This window comes from Crocodylus porosus, unplaced genomic scaffold (assembly GCF_001723895.1).
Source record: "Crocodylus porosus isolate Cpor-Errol unplaced genomic scaffold, CroPor_comp1, whole genome shotgun sequence".
Taxonomy (NCBI): Eukaryota; Metazoa; Chordata; order Crocodylia; family Crocodylidae; genus Crocodylus; species Crocodylus porosus.
The window spans coordinates 31752566-31767565 of record NW_017728915.1 but is presented as its reverse complement, the minus strand read 5'-3'; the positions used below and the strand labels follow the sequence as shown (position 1 = coordinate 31767565).

At 40.5% G+C, this 15000-nt stretch overlaps 1 protein-coding gene across 11 annotated transcripts in view; it reads right to left on the bottom strand.

Annotated features, from left to right (window-relative positions):
- Positions 1-15000, bottom strand: part of WWOX (WW domain containing oxidoreductase) — a 683982-nt gene that overhangs the window by 377395 nt on the left and 291587 nt on the right. The window contains exon 8 of one of the 11 annotated variants that reach the window (XM_019535922.1): positions 2326-2758. The exons of the other annotated variants lie outside the window; for them this stretch is intronic. Within the exon in view, the coding sequence (XP_019391467.1) occupies positions 2729-2758 (30 nt within the window). The 3' untranslated portion in view covers positions 2326-2728. Of the gene's footprint in view, positions 1-2325; positions 2759-15000 lie in introns of those variants that run through there. 11 annotated transcript variants of the gene reach the window in all.

Genomic DNA, 15000 nt, shown 5'->3' with positions numbered 1-15000 from the left:
TACTTCCCAACTATGGCAGAGATCAGTCCATTCCCAGCTGCAGAAAGGCCTGGTCAAAGTGGTCAGGAATGCTGCCTGGTTGGGTTTGTTTTAGGAGGGGACAGAGGGAAGGTCTCACACAACAGAGAACACAGTGCTGGAAGAAAGCCACTTCCCTCTTTAGTAGTTCTTGACCAAACCTTCATTTGCTTGATGCAGCTCTGGAAAGAACTGCAAACCTGGCTTAAGTAAGTAAAACCTAGACAGTGGTATGGAGTTAATATAGCAGCCTGTGCCATGCTGTCTCCCAGCTCTCAGCACATACAGTGTGACTAGGAGAAAAGTGGCTTAGCTACAGTGTTACTATTGGTATTGCCAAACCAAAATGTTTAAAACTCCTGCGTGGGACCAAACACCTGTGAGATTAAAAGGGAAAGAAAAAGAAATATTAAAGCGTTTTTTAAATCGGTCTTTTGATTTGAACTCCCCCAGCTGTTTTGGTGTATGCCTGCTCCAGATTTACAAAGTTTTGACCACTGTTACTGTTACTCTTGCTGCAGAGCTTCAAGCATACTTTTATCTACTAAATTTTGTCTTGATCCTGACACACGTCTACCCATTCCCCATCCTCTACATCATTTCCACCCTGCACCATTTTTGCTCCCCGAGCTCTACCTTTCTTGCAGCTCTTGGAAGCTTCTTCACTTTGAGCTGGGGAAGGGGCAATGCAGCAGGGTCCTCTCATCTGCTGACTCTAGTCGTAGGACTGGAGGAAGAGAGAATGGAGGAGCAAAGAGCAGAATGATCCCCGGTTCACTGGGAAAGAGCTCTACCATCCTCCTGCAGATGTCTTGATGGACCCCCATTTCCCAGGAGGGGGGGGCTAAAATTCACAAGCGGCTGGAGGTTCAGGTTCTACTCGAGCTTTTCCATAAGATTGGCCCCAGCCCGACTGACCTTGAGCTACTCATAAAGAAGTTACAAGTGTTGTTAAACTCTACCTGTGGCAATTTAAACAACTGCAGCCTAAAAAACTCCTGGCCCATAAACGTCTGGGAACCAAGTACAGGTACTGCTCACTTATCATCCCGGTTAACGTTGTTTCGTTATTAGGTCGCTGATCTATTAGAGAACATACTTGTTTGAAGTCGTGCGATGTTCGGTTATAACGTTGTTTGGCTGCCGCCTGCTAGCTGGTAACTACTGTGCTGTAACCAGATTCGCTTAACATCGTTTCGCTTGAAGTCACATTTTTCAAGAACATAACTACAACATCAAGTGAGGAGTAGCTGTATAATACACTGAAAGCTGCCCTAAATTATACCAAGGGCTGGGACTTGCCCCCAGATACATCAGGAAGTTCTGCTGTACGTTTGCCTGTCTCTCCTAACTTCTGGGGCAAGCTAGAGGCTTGATAACAGTTTGGCCAGGTCAAATCCTCTTCATGACAGACAGTGCTCATAATGAAGTCAAAGGCAAATTCACTTCGATGAGAAAAGAACTGAAATCAAGAATTACAGGGAGTGATTAGCCAAGAAATGATAGCTGTCATTCCTTCACAACTACTTAACACTGCAGTGGCTAGAAAGGAGAGAAAGAGTATAGAAGAGTTTCCCATTCTTCCTCATAATCTCCCAATCTCCCTACAGAAAGCGGAAAAGCTGGGGAAAGAGTATAAAGCAAGCTGTGGGGAGGTCCGATAAGAAAAGAAGCCCTTCACGTTTTCATACCCAAGAGGGAGACCATGGGGATGCTCCTGAAGACTCTGGAACGAGAATAGGCCTGGTGCCCTCTGCACACAAAGATCAGAATTGCCTTACATGCTAAGCACTCAATAGCGTGGCGAAGTCTCTCTCTGATGGGGCCTTCCCATCAAGGATATAAATATAGGTAGAGAAAGCTTCTTGGAGAATAATCATTAAAAAGAAAATAGTTACAAGGTCCACTTGTGGGACTTTCAAACACCTGGTGACTTAACCCAATACTTTCATAATCAAAACAGTCATCTTAAAAAAACAAAAAAAACAACCTGAAGTTCAGCGAGAATACATAAAGCCCCTCACAACCACAAATGTTTTTGGAGAAATTTTGGTGAACGTTTATTTTTGTTTTTTCCCCAAATATTAGCAACTCTTGACCAGAGCAGGAAAAGCTGGAGGAAGTGGTAGCTGGAGCAGTGGTAGCTGCAAAGAGGTGAACGCTGATGATATACTTGAAAATGAAGGAGTTGTCTATGTGAACCAAAGCTGCATGAGCTATGCAAGGTAGATGAAATGACCACTTTCATGTGAAATGAATCCACGCATTTAACTGAGAGAAAGCACCTGCGGGAACCACAATTACGACTGTTACCCTTACAGATCCAAAGGGCCGTATGGGTTTAGGATGATAAAGAGCCATGTGTCTCTAATGTTTGTCACACAACTAAAACCTTGTGGACTACTTCAGAAATGCTGAGGCAAATGCATCTTCAGCAGCAATTTAATACTGTCACCACACAGGTCACTACATATGATGTTTCGCAAAAGCTTCCCTTACTTCACAAAGGAGAGTGCACAGTTGAAATACTTCATTGGGCACATTTTAGATGCAACCCTATGGCCAAATCCTGCTGTCCTTATGCAGCAAAATCCCCGATTACTAAAGAAAAAGTGGGCTGTGATGAAGTACTGTACAACTCGGTTCACTCCATTGTCCTTTGTGTACAGTGCTCTCTAAGGTTTTTCGGAGAGTCATAATCGGCTTGGAACTACGTGTCAATTCCATTCAGCGTGGTAAGCTACGGACAGACAAACAGAAACAAAAAAGAAAGCAAATTCACACATTAGTACCCAGCATAAATGGCCAGCTCCTCCTTATTTGGCATGATTAATCAGAGATCTGCATCATCACAGCCGCTGGAAGAGAATCCTTATAATTCTCCTCTCTCACAAAACAAAGGCTGCTCACTGAAGTGTTCAGGTACTCAGTTACATTCAACACAAGCTAATTCACTTATCCTCAACAAGTGGGCTATTGATTTTTTGCCTGATTTCTAAGCTGCCTGGGGCTTTCTGAACTACAACAATAGCATCCTGCATTAAAAAAAAAAAAGAGGGGGGGAAAGGAATGCAGTGGAAAATGTCCCTTTGCTCATCCGTAATTAGGATGACTTCATGTTTGTTTAGTTCTGTCAGTATATTCAACACAGACATGGTTCAGGAAGCTTTCACAACCCTATTTCACCTGTCTGTGCTGTATAACTTGACAATATAAACTAAACTCTGCTCTTTTTGTGCTAAAAATATTACAGATTTTTTCCCACATCAAGATTTATGTTTGCATTGCCTTCAGGGATCATTTGCTAACTGCACTCCTAGCTTGCTTACATAATACCACAGTCAGACCTGCATGGCTTTAATGGTTATATTTAACTTTCATATTGTCAAAAATGGATTGCTATGTGACTTCTGCCATTCTAATAGAAATAGTTAGGAAAATTACATTATAGATTTAAATCCATCTCATCTCTCAGATGAAGGCTACAGAAATTCCAGTACACGCTTGGCAGAAGTACTAATAAAGGTGCATGCTTTTTTAAAGTCCGTATATTAAAAGTATGCAAGTGCTTTTACTCGTAGCTCGTGGGCATTTTGTAAAAGCCTGATATGTACATTCACTATTTCCACACTGCAGACACACAAGGGTATGTGTGTGAATGAATCCATAATTTATGGGCGCATTTTGTGAGGTTGGTTTATTTAAAGGTGTGTGCACATTTTGTATACAGATGTTTTGACATTTTGGACTCCGAGCTTCTGTATGTTTCGCCTACATTTCAAAGCGATGCTCGTATTATATATCACAAGTTGCCAACAAGAAACCTTTAATGGAAACAGAACTTCTTTCAAGAGACAAGTCCCTAGTAAATCTGACTGGGTATAATAATGCTAAAAATGTACTTGTCTAACCTTTTGTTACAGATAAAACTATGCTTCTTTGTTGATATCTGATTTACATTTCATAAGCAATAGGTTAAATGGGAAGTGTATAATTCAGGGTTATTAATCCAATACATTTTTTATGGACAATCTGCAAACTGTTTATTGATGACCAATTTCTTTTTTACTGACTTTTTTTTGCATACTGTAAACAGAAGTTTTTCTGCCAGGCTCTACCTGCTCTCAGAACCCAGTTAGAAGGGCTGAGTTCAAATCCGGGAGTTTAATACCAAGCATAGTAAAAAAAAAAAAAAGAAAGTTTGGTTGTTAGTAAAAAGTTTTCAATAAAAAAAACAACCCCCCCAAAAAAACCCTTTCCTTGAGCTAGCAACACTGCTTGACTGCAGTAATGGTTTTACACCATGCTGCCCCTGCCCCAGAGGTCCCCTATTTGCCCCCCACAATGATGCCCCTGACCACACCCTGTACCGTGCTACCACCTGCCCAGCCCCATCCTCCCAGGCTTACCCCCACCAGTCGCACTATCCTCATCCCAACAAAGCCCCCAGAACAAGCCTTCCTGTAACTCAGCAGTATTACAGAACCAGATGCAGAAGCATCAACAGGACATTGCTAGATGGGGAGGGATCCACCAAGTCCAAAAAAAGGCCTCCTGCAGAGTCTTCCCAGCAAGTGACACTGCTCTGCTCCATCTTCCGCAAAATCAAGCTCTGGCTATCCAGCTTTTGTCCCCCAGGAGGGATCTTCAATTAAGCTCAAATTTACTTACAGACTTAACAGACAGCCATCTTTAGCCTGATTTTTTTTATTGGTTGTCCATAACTTTATGGACAGTTGGCAACCCTGAATTTGTTCCAGTTATAAGCTTTTTTCATCCTAGTTCTATATGTCTGGGTGAAACCACAGATAAACCCAGACCCTGTGGCTCAGCAGCAGCCAGTGGCGATGCATAGGGTGTGCACGTGTACCCCTGAGAGCGCCGGTATACCCCCTGACTGGACCCCCCATTGGTGAGATTGGCTGCATGGGGACCCCCCGTCAGCAAGGGCCTCCCAGTCGCTGGGGGGGCATGTGCCCCCCACAACTAAGGTGGCACCAGCTGTTGTGCATGGCAGCAGCTGTCTACTCAAACTGCAATGCAGTAGCTGGATACAAGTTGGGCTTCTGCCCTCCCCCCTCACTATTTCCCCCCATCCTTTTTCTCCTCCCATCCTATCTGAGGGAGTGCAAATAGGCTACTTTCTTATCAGTCACCTCTATTTTAAGCCCCTGCAGGCAAAGACTGTCTCTCCGTTCCCTTTTTTAAGTGCTGTGCACATCTGTGGCATTACATACAAATACTAAATAACAACAAAAATGAGAAGGTGAAAGGAAATGAACAAGGTGGGAGGCTCACCATCTGTTCAACAAATCAGTGGGATTTTTGGGATGATATTCCATCAAAAGAGGCTTTACACACATAGCGTAGGCTTTACACACATGTGGAACGCTGCAACCATGATCGTGATGGGCCAACCCTAAAGTATGGGTTCTTTGACCTGTAATTAATTTAATTTAAGTTTAAATTAATTTGGAAGTTCTTGGATAATGGCATTTTTTTCTTTTCTTTCTGCTGTGGATTCTATATAACTAGTGCCTTGATCCCTACCCACTTTGATGTCCTCACACCTTCATGAGTAAAGGCTCGGGCAAAAATGGAGGCAAAGCCAGGCAGAAATGGAGCCACAAAAGCTAGTCTTCTGGCTACATAAGAAATATGCTTTAGACTTTATCTGCTCTATTCTGCCTTTCAGCTCCTTATACCAGTTAAAATAACATTCTATTTTATTTCTTCCAAGTAAGAGATATTACGTTCTAGTATTGTGTGTTATGATATGTTTATATAATATAAATATGTTGATACACCATGTTATGTATGTTTAGTGTCAGATAACTTCCCCAAAATCAAGAAGCATAAACATAGGTAAGAATGACAGTAATACACATCAGGATTTCTACTGAAAAGATGTGCTATTGTTATTGATGCAATTCATGATGACCAACGTACACGTTCAGTCAACAGTTGAAGGCAGAATAGGAAGCCGTCAGCTGTAATACAGTTCCAGTAATGATATGTACTATGTTTTCTTTGTCAAACTGACGCACCGCACACAGAAATTTCAATTTGTACACCATGGTTAAAATTGATTCTAGAAAGAGGATAATTTGGCTTGTTCAAAAACGTATGGGACTAAATCAGGGAGGATTGAGGACAAAAAGTATCTACCTTTTTTTTTTCCTTTTTAAGGAAAGGAGGAAGTGAAGTTTTTCTTCACATAATAACCAGTGTGTCTACACGTGATGCTATGTCACTGTAGCAATGTGCTACAGCAACGTAGCATTCACAGGCAAAAAATGTGACACCGCAGCTATGTTGCCACAGCAGCACGCTCCCTCTGTATAGTGCATTGCTACGGTGACATAGCAGCTAAAAATAACTATGGACTGCACACATGGCACAGTTCGGGTTGTTACTGCACCAAAAGGAAGTACTAAATGAGGGCACCGTAACAAAGGAGCTGTAGGAACACATGTAGACATGCCCAGTGAGAAATAACTCATAGCATGGTATTGCTTCAATACAGATGGCAAAGAAATCCAAACGATATCTGCCAAAAATTGGTTTTATACACCCTATATTCTGACACAAACAAATACAGAAGTGCAGCATTCTTTTGCCAAAATCTTTAAAAAAAAAAAATAAAATAAAAAGCTAACTTTTTAAATGTTACATTATCACTTTAAATCTACGTTCTAATGTGCCAGCTATTAGATCAGAAGCGTGTGTGTGCGTGCGGGGGTGTGTGCATGCATGTGTACAAATGTGTGTGTTTAAGATGTTATAAGCTCAGTTTTCATGAGAACTTTAAAATGAACAGAATCTTATCTATAATGGTGCTATTAGAATAGTGCTCTGAAATAATCAATATTCTCTATTATTAGTTTCATTTTTTCAAAGATAAAAAGGTACAATTCAACACAGTACAAGTTAAAATGTGAAAGTTATTGTATTTAGATAACATTTAATATAGAAAAAATGAGTTTTATACATCTATCCCATGCAATTGTACAATAATGTTAACTGGACCATAGATTTTACACCATGAAGGACTCAGCCAGACAAACAGCAGATCATTAATTTAGCAATCATAAGTTTAGTAAATAATTTAAACTCAGAACTTCTATAATCCTGCCACTTGCTTTTCTTCTTACCAATAATAGCAGTTTTTGTTTCAAATCAAATCTTTAGTTGGTCACTTGGGGAGCATTCAAAACACAAGCTGCCTAACAACGATACCCTGTGACCACAATTTGAATAACTGCCACACTAGAAAACATTGCCAACTCAGTTTTGAGATTTTGTGGGCGTCTACATGGGCGCTTTAATGTGCAGTAGCCTATTCTACTGCGTATTAAAGTGTCACATCAGAAACTATACTAATATGCTAATGTACAGTAGAATTACTTTACTGCACATTAAGCATCACTAAAAAGAAATTGGATTTTTCTACTGTGCATTAGGGAAGCTTAAAGCACCTTCACCTTTATGTAGTACCTCATGTTAGAGGTACTAAACTTAGTGCACTATAACAGAAGTGCATTAATGAACATGTAGACGTACCCTGTTTGCTGCAAATATTTTTCTACTCCTGCCACTAACTTGCACATAGACTTGGAAATGGGTTTGAGGGTTTTTACCAGCAAGGATGAAGGATTTGTTTAATCCATGCAGGGACTAAAATACTGGCATGAAACATCACTAACGACAATTAACTCCTATTTGTTCTGAACCCTGGAAGAGAGATGCTGGTTTAGGATAGACTCCTGAATGCCTCAATACCTTTCAGCATGTTAAGGAGCATCTGTGTTAAAGTGGAAAGATGTGTAAAGCTTGCTGAGGACTGTAATACTACTCAATCATTTGCAAATAACCAGGGAAATCTTTATAATCAACCTTGCTACTGTAAAGCAATTGGGAAATGAATTTTCTTTCACACAATGGTTTCTTTGCAATGAATAAGTATGGTCAGCTTGACTGCCAGGGGCTGTGGACATGCCCTTCTTTTGCTGCTGCTCCAAGTATTGTTTGGGCATGTACATCATTGGTAAAATCCTGGAAGCATTGGAGTCAATGGCAAAACTTCCACTTGTCCCCAACAGTATTTGGACTTCCCCCATGCCTTAGACCAGACATGCTCAAACTCCAACGGGTAAGCCTGATCAGGACCCTGACATGGCATCATCCAGCTCACAGGGCTCCCTGTGGATACAGCGGGAGCCCTGTTGGGACTGGGTAAGAGTGGTGTGGGGCTGCCCAGAACCTGATCCCCACAGGCAGGACTGGGTAGGGGCAAAACAGGGCCCGAACCTGGTGCATGGAGTCTGATCTAGCCCACAGACCAGCTCACACCCCATGTCTAGTCCAAAAAGTTGAGCATCCTTGTCTTAGACCAGTGGTTTTCAACATGTGGTTGACAGATCCCTGGGGGTCCGGAAAAGATGACTGATCAATCAAACATATGTGAATACACCACACTTACAGTTTAAAAGAGGCTGCACTTTCATTCCAGATTTCCAAAGATGTCTGCACCTTCATTTGAAATGTTTTAGGAATCCACAAATGAAAAAAGGTTGAAAACCATTGTCTTAAACTATCTTCTTCTTTGAGATATGCAGTTCTATAAATATCACTCTACTCCACTCGGAGAACTAGCTAAATATTTTTGCCATAATTATAACATTACACAATAATGTATTTTTTTTTCTGCAGTACTGCCTTTCCTATCATTGCTTTAAGATGCTGTCCTATCAATCTCAATCCGATTAATCATCAACATGAGGTCTAATGACATCGTTAAAACACTATGAATTACAGGCAGGTGTACAACCAGTATGGGTTTTGATAAAACAAAAATATAAGCTGCTCTTCAATCCACAGATGTAGGACTAGACATTAAAAAGTCAACATTTGCCATTCATTTTCCTCAGATACTTCCTGTAACACATAAAAGAAAACTCTAGTAATTTAAAAGACATATCTCTATCGACTACTGAAAAGTGCTGGGTTTTTTTTAATGTCATCTAATAGATACCTGAACAAAAGGTAAAAAATGGAGAGAAAACCAGGACCCCTGAAAAGCAAAATCTGTACTCCAAAAATACAGGAAGAACATGCAGATTTAAAAAACAAATGATAAATGCTCAAATGAACGCTAACACATTTTAGCTGCAGGTACAGTAACTCCTCTGTCCTGTAAATCAAAAAAACCTCGAGTTTGTCATTTAAAATTTACTCGAATTGCATGTACAAACCACAAGAATTGCATGAGGACATTAAATGTATGAATTACATGCAGAGTTTTGGTTTACAAATGTACATGCATTTCTGAAAATCTGGGACATATTTTTATCATAACCTTTACCTACCAGCACCACATGCAACACTCTGCAAAAAGTGTCCATCTAAGAGACCCTTAGCATCTTTTAGGAGGGCTTAACTGATTTAGGACTCCAAGTCTCATTTTCAGAAGCAATTTAGGAATTTGGGAGTATAAATTTAATTTGAAGTTAACAAGATTAAGGCACCTAGTTGCTTTTGCAAAATAGAACTTAGACTCTTAAGTTATTCTAAAAATGATAACATTAGGCACCAGGCTCATATTTCAAAAGGTGGTTAGGTGCATAAGATGCACATAGGTTTTCCTTGGGATTTGCCACAAACATCTAAGCAACTGCTCAGATGCTTTTCAAAATACCATGGGACACTTATCTGCATTATTAGGTGCTTTAAATACCATTTGAAATATGGCATAGCTGAAAATCTTACTCTTTGGACTCCTTGAAGGAACCCTGCAAACAGACTATTAGCTCTTACTTTGGGTTCTACTACATAGTCTAGCTCAACAAACAGGAACAATCATGCACAACGTCCTTATCCTGCCTCTATTGTCGGTGTTAGAGCTATTTGTACAAATTATGGAAACCCGTTAGCGAGTTAATAGTGATTTTTATAAAACAGTACTACCCTCAGTGGTACACTTTAAAAATAAGATTCTCAATTTCCCAGCCTCAGAAAGACAGGCTTTTAATAGCCTCTCAGACTGTATCTCTAATGCAAAACCAATGTTTGTCTAATTCTGTAATTTATTAAAAGACAGGCACTGCATTTTTAATAAAGCATAGTGAAACGTGGGATGATTTTTCTAATAAAACAATTGGATCATATGGCAAAGCACAGCGTGGCAGTTTAAACAGAGCAACATACCCAAGAGCTGAGATCTGCATAGTGTAATGCTCCCAGTAGTAATCTCACCTTTCTCTACTCTTCTACAGAGAAAATCATTTAAACAGACCGTTAACAAAACCATTACTGTCTACCTATCTCAATCCTTTGTTCTTTCCAAAGAAAGAGCTGATCATTATGATTCCTGTTTGCAATTTCTATCAGGATTTTTCAAACCTTCTTCTTATTATAGTATTAATGCATCTCATGCTTTCTGTCATATATATTACACACTGTTGGCTTGTAAAGACCTTGCAGTGATATGAAGATTCCCATTTAACCCTTTCCCTTCATCTATTCTCTAAAAACTCAGGGTAAGGACCTGCTTTAAACCACCTAAGGAATGAGAGTGGTATGCAGAGAATGGATAGGTTCCCCAATCAACAGAGAATTTAATTTAGTGCCTGGGTTATTCAAGGTCTATGTGCCAGCAGAGATGCAATGCCATTCATTTTGACAACAGCCAACCTTGCCCATGTACTCCGTACCTTGCACAAGGTTAGTCAGTGAAGTCAATTCCAGAATGACACGACTAATCCTTCGTAGCGTACACTGGTGATCCAATGAATTCCAGTTCTGGAAGGATACTTTTCACGTTGTTGTTGTTGCACGTGATGGTCCCTGCGTAGGGCTACTGCTCCCTGTTTGCTGGCTTCCTTCTCTTCAACGGCTATTGTCCCTCACGGCTTGAAAAAGGATGCTGTAAGACCTGTGGTTGCATCTAATAGTTGACAAGATGAACGTGAAGTTATGGTTCGCCAGGGGTTCCTGGTGGTAAGGTTGGGTTTTCTTTGCCCTTTTCCCCATCAACTTATGGTTCCATACAGTAAGTATAGAAAGAAAGGAAAGGAACATTACGATTTAAGCCAGGCAATGAGTGACCCAACCATATGCAAAACGTTACTGAGGTTTTTGGGGCAGGGACTAAGGCCGAAGCCTGGTGTGAGCTTTTGGATAAGCTACAGAAATTGACATTCCCACTCGCGTCACATTTTATCCCATCCCTTAGGAAATATGTCGTAACGCACCAGACACTGCTCATCTCCAATGAACCACTCAAACCAAACTGAAACAATTTTACTTCTCTTGTACCAATAGCATCACACATTATTCTTTCCTCACTCTCTCATTTCTTAAATCCTCTGTACTCTCTTTACATTCATCTCACACACATCCTCCAGCTTCCCCCCAAATCCCTCTCACCTCCACACAACCTTTCCTATCACCCAAAGGTCAGACATCTACACAAACACACTCCCACTCCCTTTCACCCACAACTCCTTCCTCACCAAGACAATTCAAAGGCACACTGTCTCAGCTCTCCCTTTTGGCCCTCTTTCTCTCTGTCTCTTTCTTTGTCTTCACTTTCTTCTACTTCTCCTTCCTCTTGTTTCATCAGCGGTGGTGAAAACCGCTCTATTCTACTTCCCCCAGCCAGTGCTTAATACCTCTTTTGGTCTCAAACCTTTTTTTCATTGGACCCACTACTGACTGCAGCACACAGAAAGAAAGCAAAAAAACCTGGGGATAAAAAGACAAATAGAATGGCTTAGTCTGGTTGGAGAGCAGGGTTACCACAACAGACTGCTAGCTGAAACAGGGAGCATGTCAGAAGATGAGGATTCCTATTTTTGCCTTGCAATTCACTGATCTGGTAACATTGCCGGGTCCTCAAAAGTGACAAAGGCATTGTTAAAAAAGGCCTTTCACATGGATAATTTATTGGAAAGGAGAAGAGAGTAGGAATTCATAGAATTACAGGACTGCAAAGGTCATCAAGGGTCATCTGCACAGAGGCAAGCTTTACTGTACCTAAGCCACCCCTGACAGATATCTATCCAATCTCTTCCAGAAAACCGCCAATGAACGAGAGGCTATTTGTTCTAGTTGCTCTGAAATGCGGGGAGAGGGTGGTCCTGAGGTATAACCTGAATTCTTATACTTATACCCATTGCTTCTTCTCCGACTGTTGGCAACTAAAAAAAATAAGTGCTTGCCATTATTTTTATGGCAACGTTTAAAATACTTGAAAAATGTGTTATCAGAGTTATGAATAACTTTCTTCTTTTGGTCTCCTCCATGCTCAGACAAACTATACCTGTATCATGATGCCATAATGCCTCAAATCACTGCTTAGCAAATATTATTTTTGTAATGCTGCCCGCTATGTGCTAGATGCAAATCCACACAGGGTGCATCTACACAAGATGCTGCTGTGCAGTAACAACAAGCTACTGTGCAGTATGTCATTGCTACGGTGCACTAGCATTGGCAGGGATTAACTGTGATACGATGCTAGTGCGCAGTAGCATCTACAAAATTAACTGTGCAGCATTGGTACTGCGCAGTAATGCTGATTACTGCACAGCCATTCAGTACTTGCTTATGCAAGTACTAAATGGTTGTGCAGTAAAAACTGCACTGTCTGCCACTTGTGTAGACAGGGCAACAGGAAAATTATAGTCTGATGCCAAAAACGCTTAGAAGATGCTCTGTGCAACATGCACCCTTACTCTGTGCAACATGCACCCTTAGTAGAAGTTTTCCCAAAAAAAAAGCATCTCAGTAAAAGCCTCTGCAGTATCACATGATTATGATATCACAACATACCCTGGGAGAGACCCGTGCAATAATTGCACTGTGATTTATCTACCTTAGATGCAGTTTCGCACAGAAAAGTGAATCACAGACCTCAAAGCAGGACTACATTATGTATCATCTTTGTTTTCAAAAAGTATCATGATTAAAATGAAACATGGATGGCAGACCAACAGGTGACATTTTTTGGCAAGTGGGAAATTGTTTATAGCTTCCTCAAGCCTGAGTGATTGCTTACAGGTCTTCCTCAAGACGATTAGCTCATGAATCATCTTTGAGCCTATAGTCCACAAAAATCAAGACAATGCGTCTTGCCACAAAAACATGAGATAATTAAGGTCACCGGCTGATCCTTGAGGGTTGGACTGCAGGGCACCCTAGATGCATAGCTTTATGCAATTTAGATTACTATTTTCTTTATGTTGTATTTTGCCTACAAAGAAAGTCAGGTATACCTGACAAAGCAATCGCTGTCACCTAGCCATATTAACATATCAGTGCTCCAAGACGCAGCATGTCTCCCCTTGCTGTGACAGACCTCACAAATGCAGAACCCGCCAGCTGTGTCAACTCCACAAAACTGTGTCAGTGCAGAAAAATGTCCACTAGCAAGTAGGTTAATAAGACCAAACTGATTCAACTTCTGTGCAACTTGTTTCAGTTTTTAACCCGCCCTTCATAAGGTGTCTGCAAGGTATCTGATATGCATGAGGCACAATATATGATACAGTACCAACACGGCATTTTAAAAAGCTACTGTCTTCAGACTTAAAACATACGGTACTTTTTTTAACTAGCTCTCGACTATTCTAATACAGAAATGTTTTCTGTTCCCAAGCCAGAACTGGTCACTTCTTTCAGAGAATATAATATGATGTTTGAAAATCAGTTCCTCCTATTATAGATTTCTCCCTCAGCTTGTAGAAAATCCATGATTCCCTAAACATTGGTCTTTGAAAGCACATTGACTAAAATCTTCATGCCTAATTCATGAAGTGTAGTCTGGAGATTAGTGGAGCTGGACATAGACCAGGAATACTTTATCATATTCTAATAAGCAGAGGCTGAAAATTGCATTTCTAAAGCTACAGTATTAAAGGGCACACTGCAAAACATGACCCAAACATAACTCAGTAGTTCTACACTGTCTGTAAAGGCTTTGATATGATAAAGTATGCTGACGAGGGGAATAAACACAACTAGAAATTTCTGTATTTTAAAAAAAAAAAAATCAGCACTCTGTGTATACATCAAAGCACATATTGTATATTATAAACTCATATAATGTGATCCCCATGGAACAGCCGTTGTACTATTATCGATTATTTGAACACACCATGGAACATCATTGCAATAACATAAAATTAGGCATCTGAAGCAAATGTAACAGTAAAAAAGGCTAGTAAAAATAGTCTACAAGGCTAACGCAATCGTTACCATAAAATTCTAAATAATATCATGCCATATAATAGACTAGAAAAATTTGAAGATAAAAGTACTGAAGAGGAGACTGAAATATTTCTGACTTATGTTTTTTGGTGTTATTTTAACAGGATTTTGTTTGCTGTCTTTTTTCCCTTGCCATAAGCATATTCTATTCGGTTGCTTTGTAGTAAACGAGACTGAAGAATTGCAAAGACCCAGTTTCATTGACTCTAGATTTGTAAGTAGGAAGGGAGAATCATTTTGGGAGGGGACCTTTCACACACCGATCTACCCATTCATACATAATGGGAGCAGTATCCATCCTCTCCATGATGCAAAAATACCCCTCTAAACAGAGGGGCACTGTTGTAGGGGCAGAATCTGTGCAAGGGAAAGACACAGAGGCTAAATGGTTCCACACCTGAATGGGGTAGGCATCACGTTGGACTATGTTTTATCAAAGTCTACTTAAAAAAAACCATGTGATACAATGTAAGAGCATATTACATGTCCCAAGTCCTTTACTTTCACTCCCAGTTCCAGGGGAAGTACCTTTACAGGAGGCAGATGGAAAAGAGAGACAGAGTTATGGCAGAGATACAGGTTCTCTGTAGTGATCTCCCTCTGACCCCTGAGCAAATACAAATGACACCGGGCCCCGCTCTGTGAGGCAGATATGTCCCAAGTGGAAAGATACAGGAAAATCTCTGCAAGGATGGTTTTTTTTATGGCAGA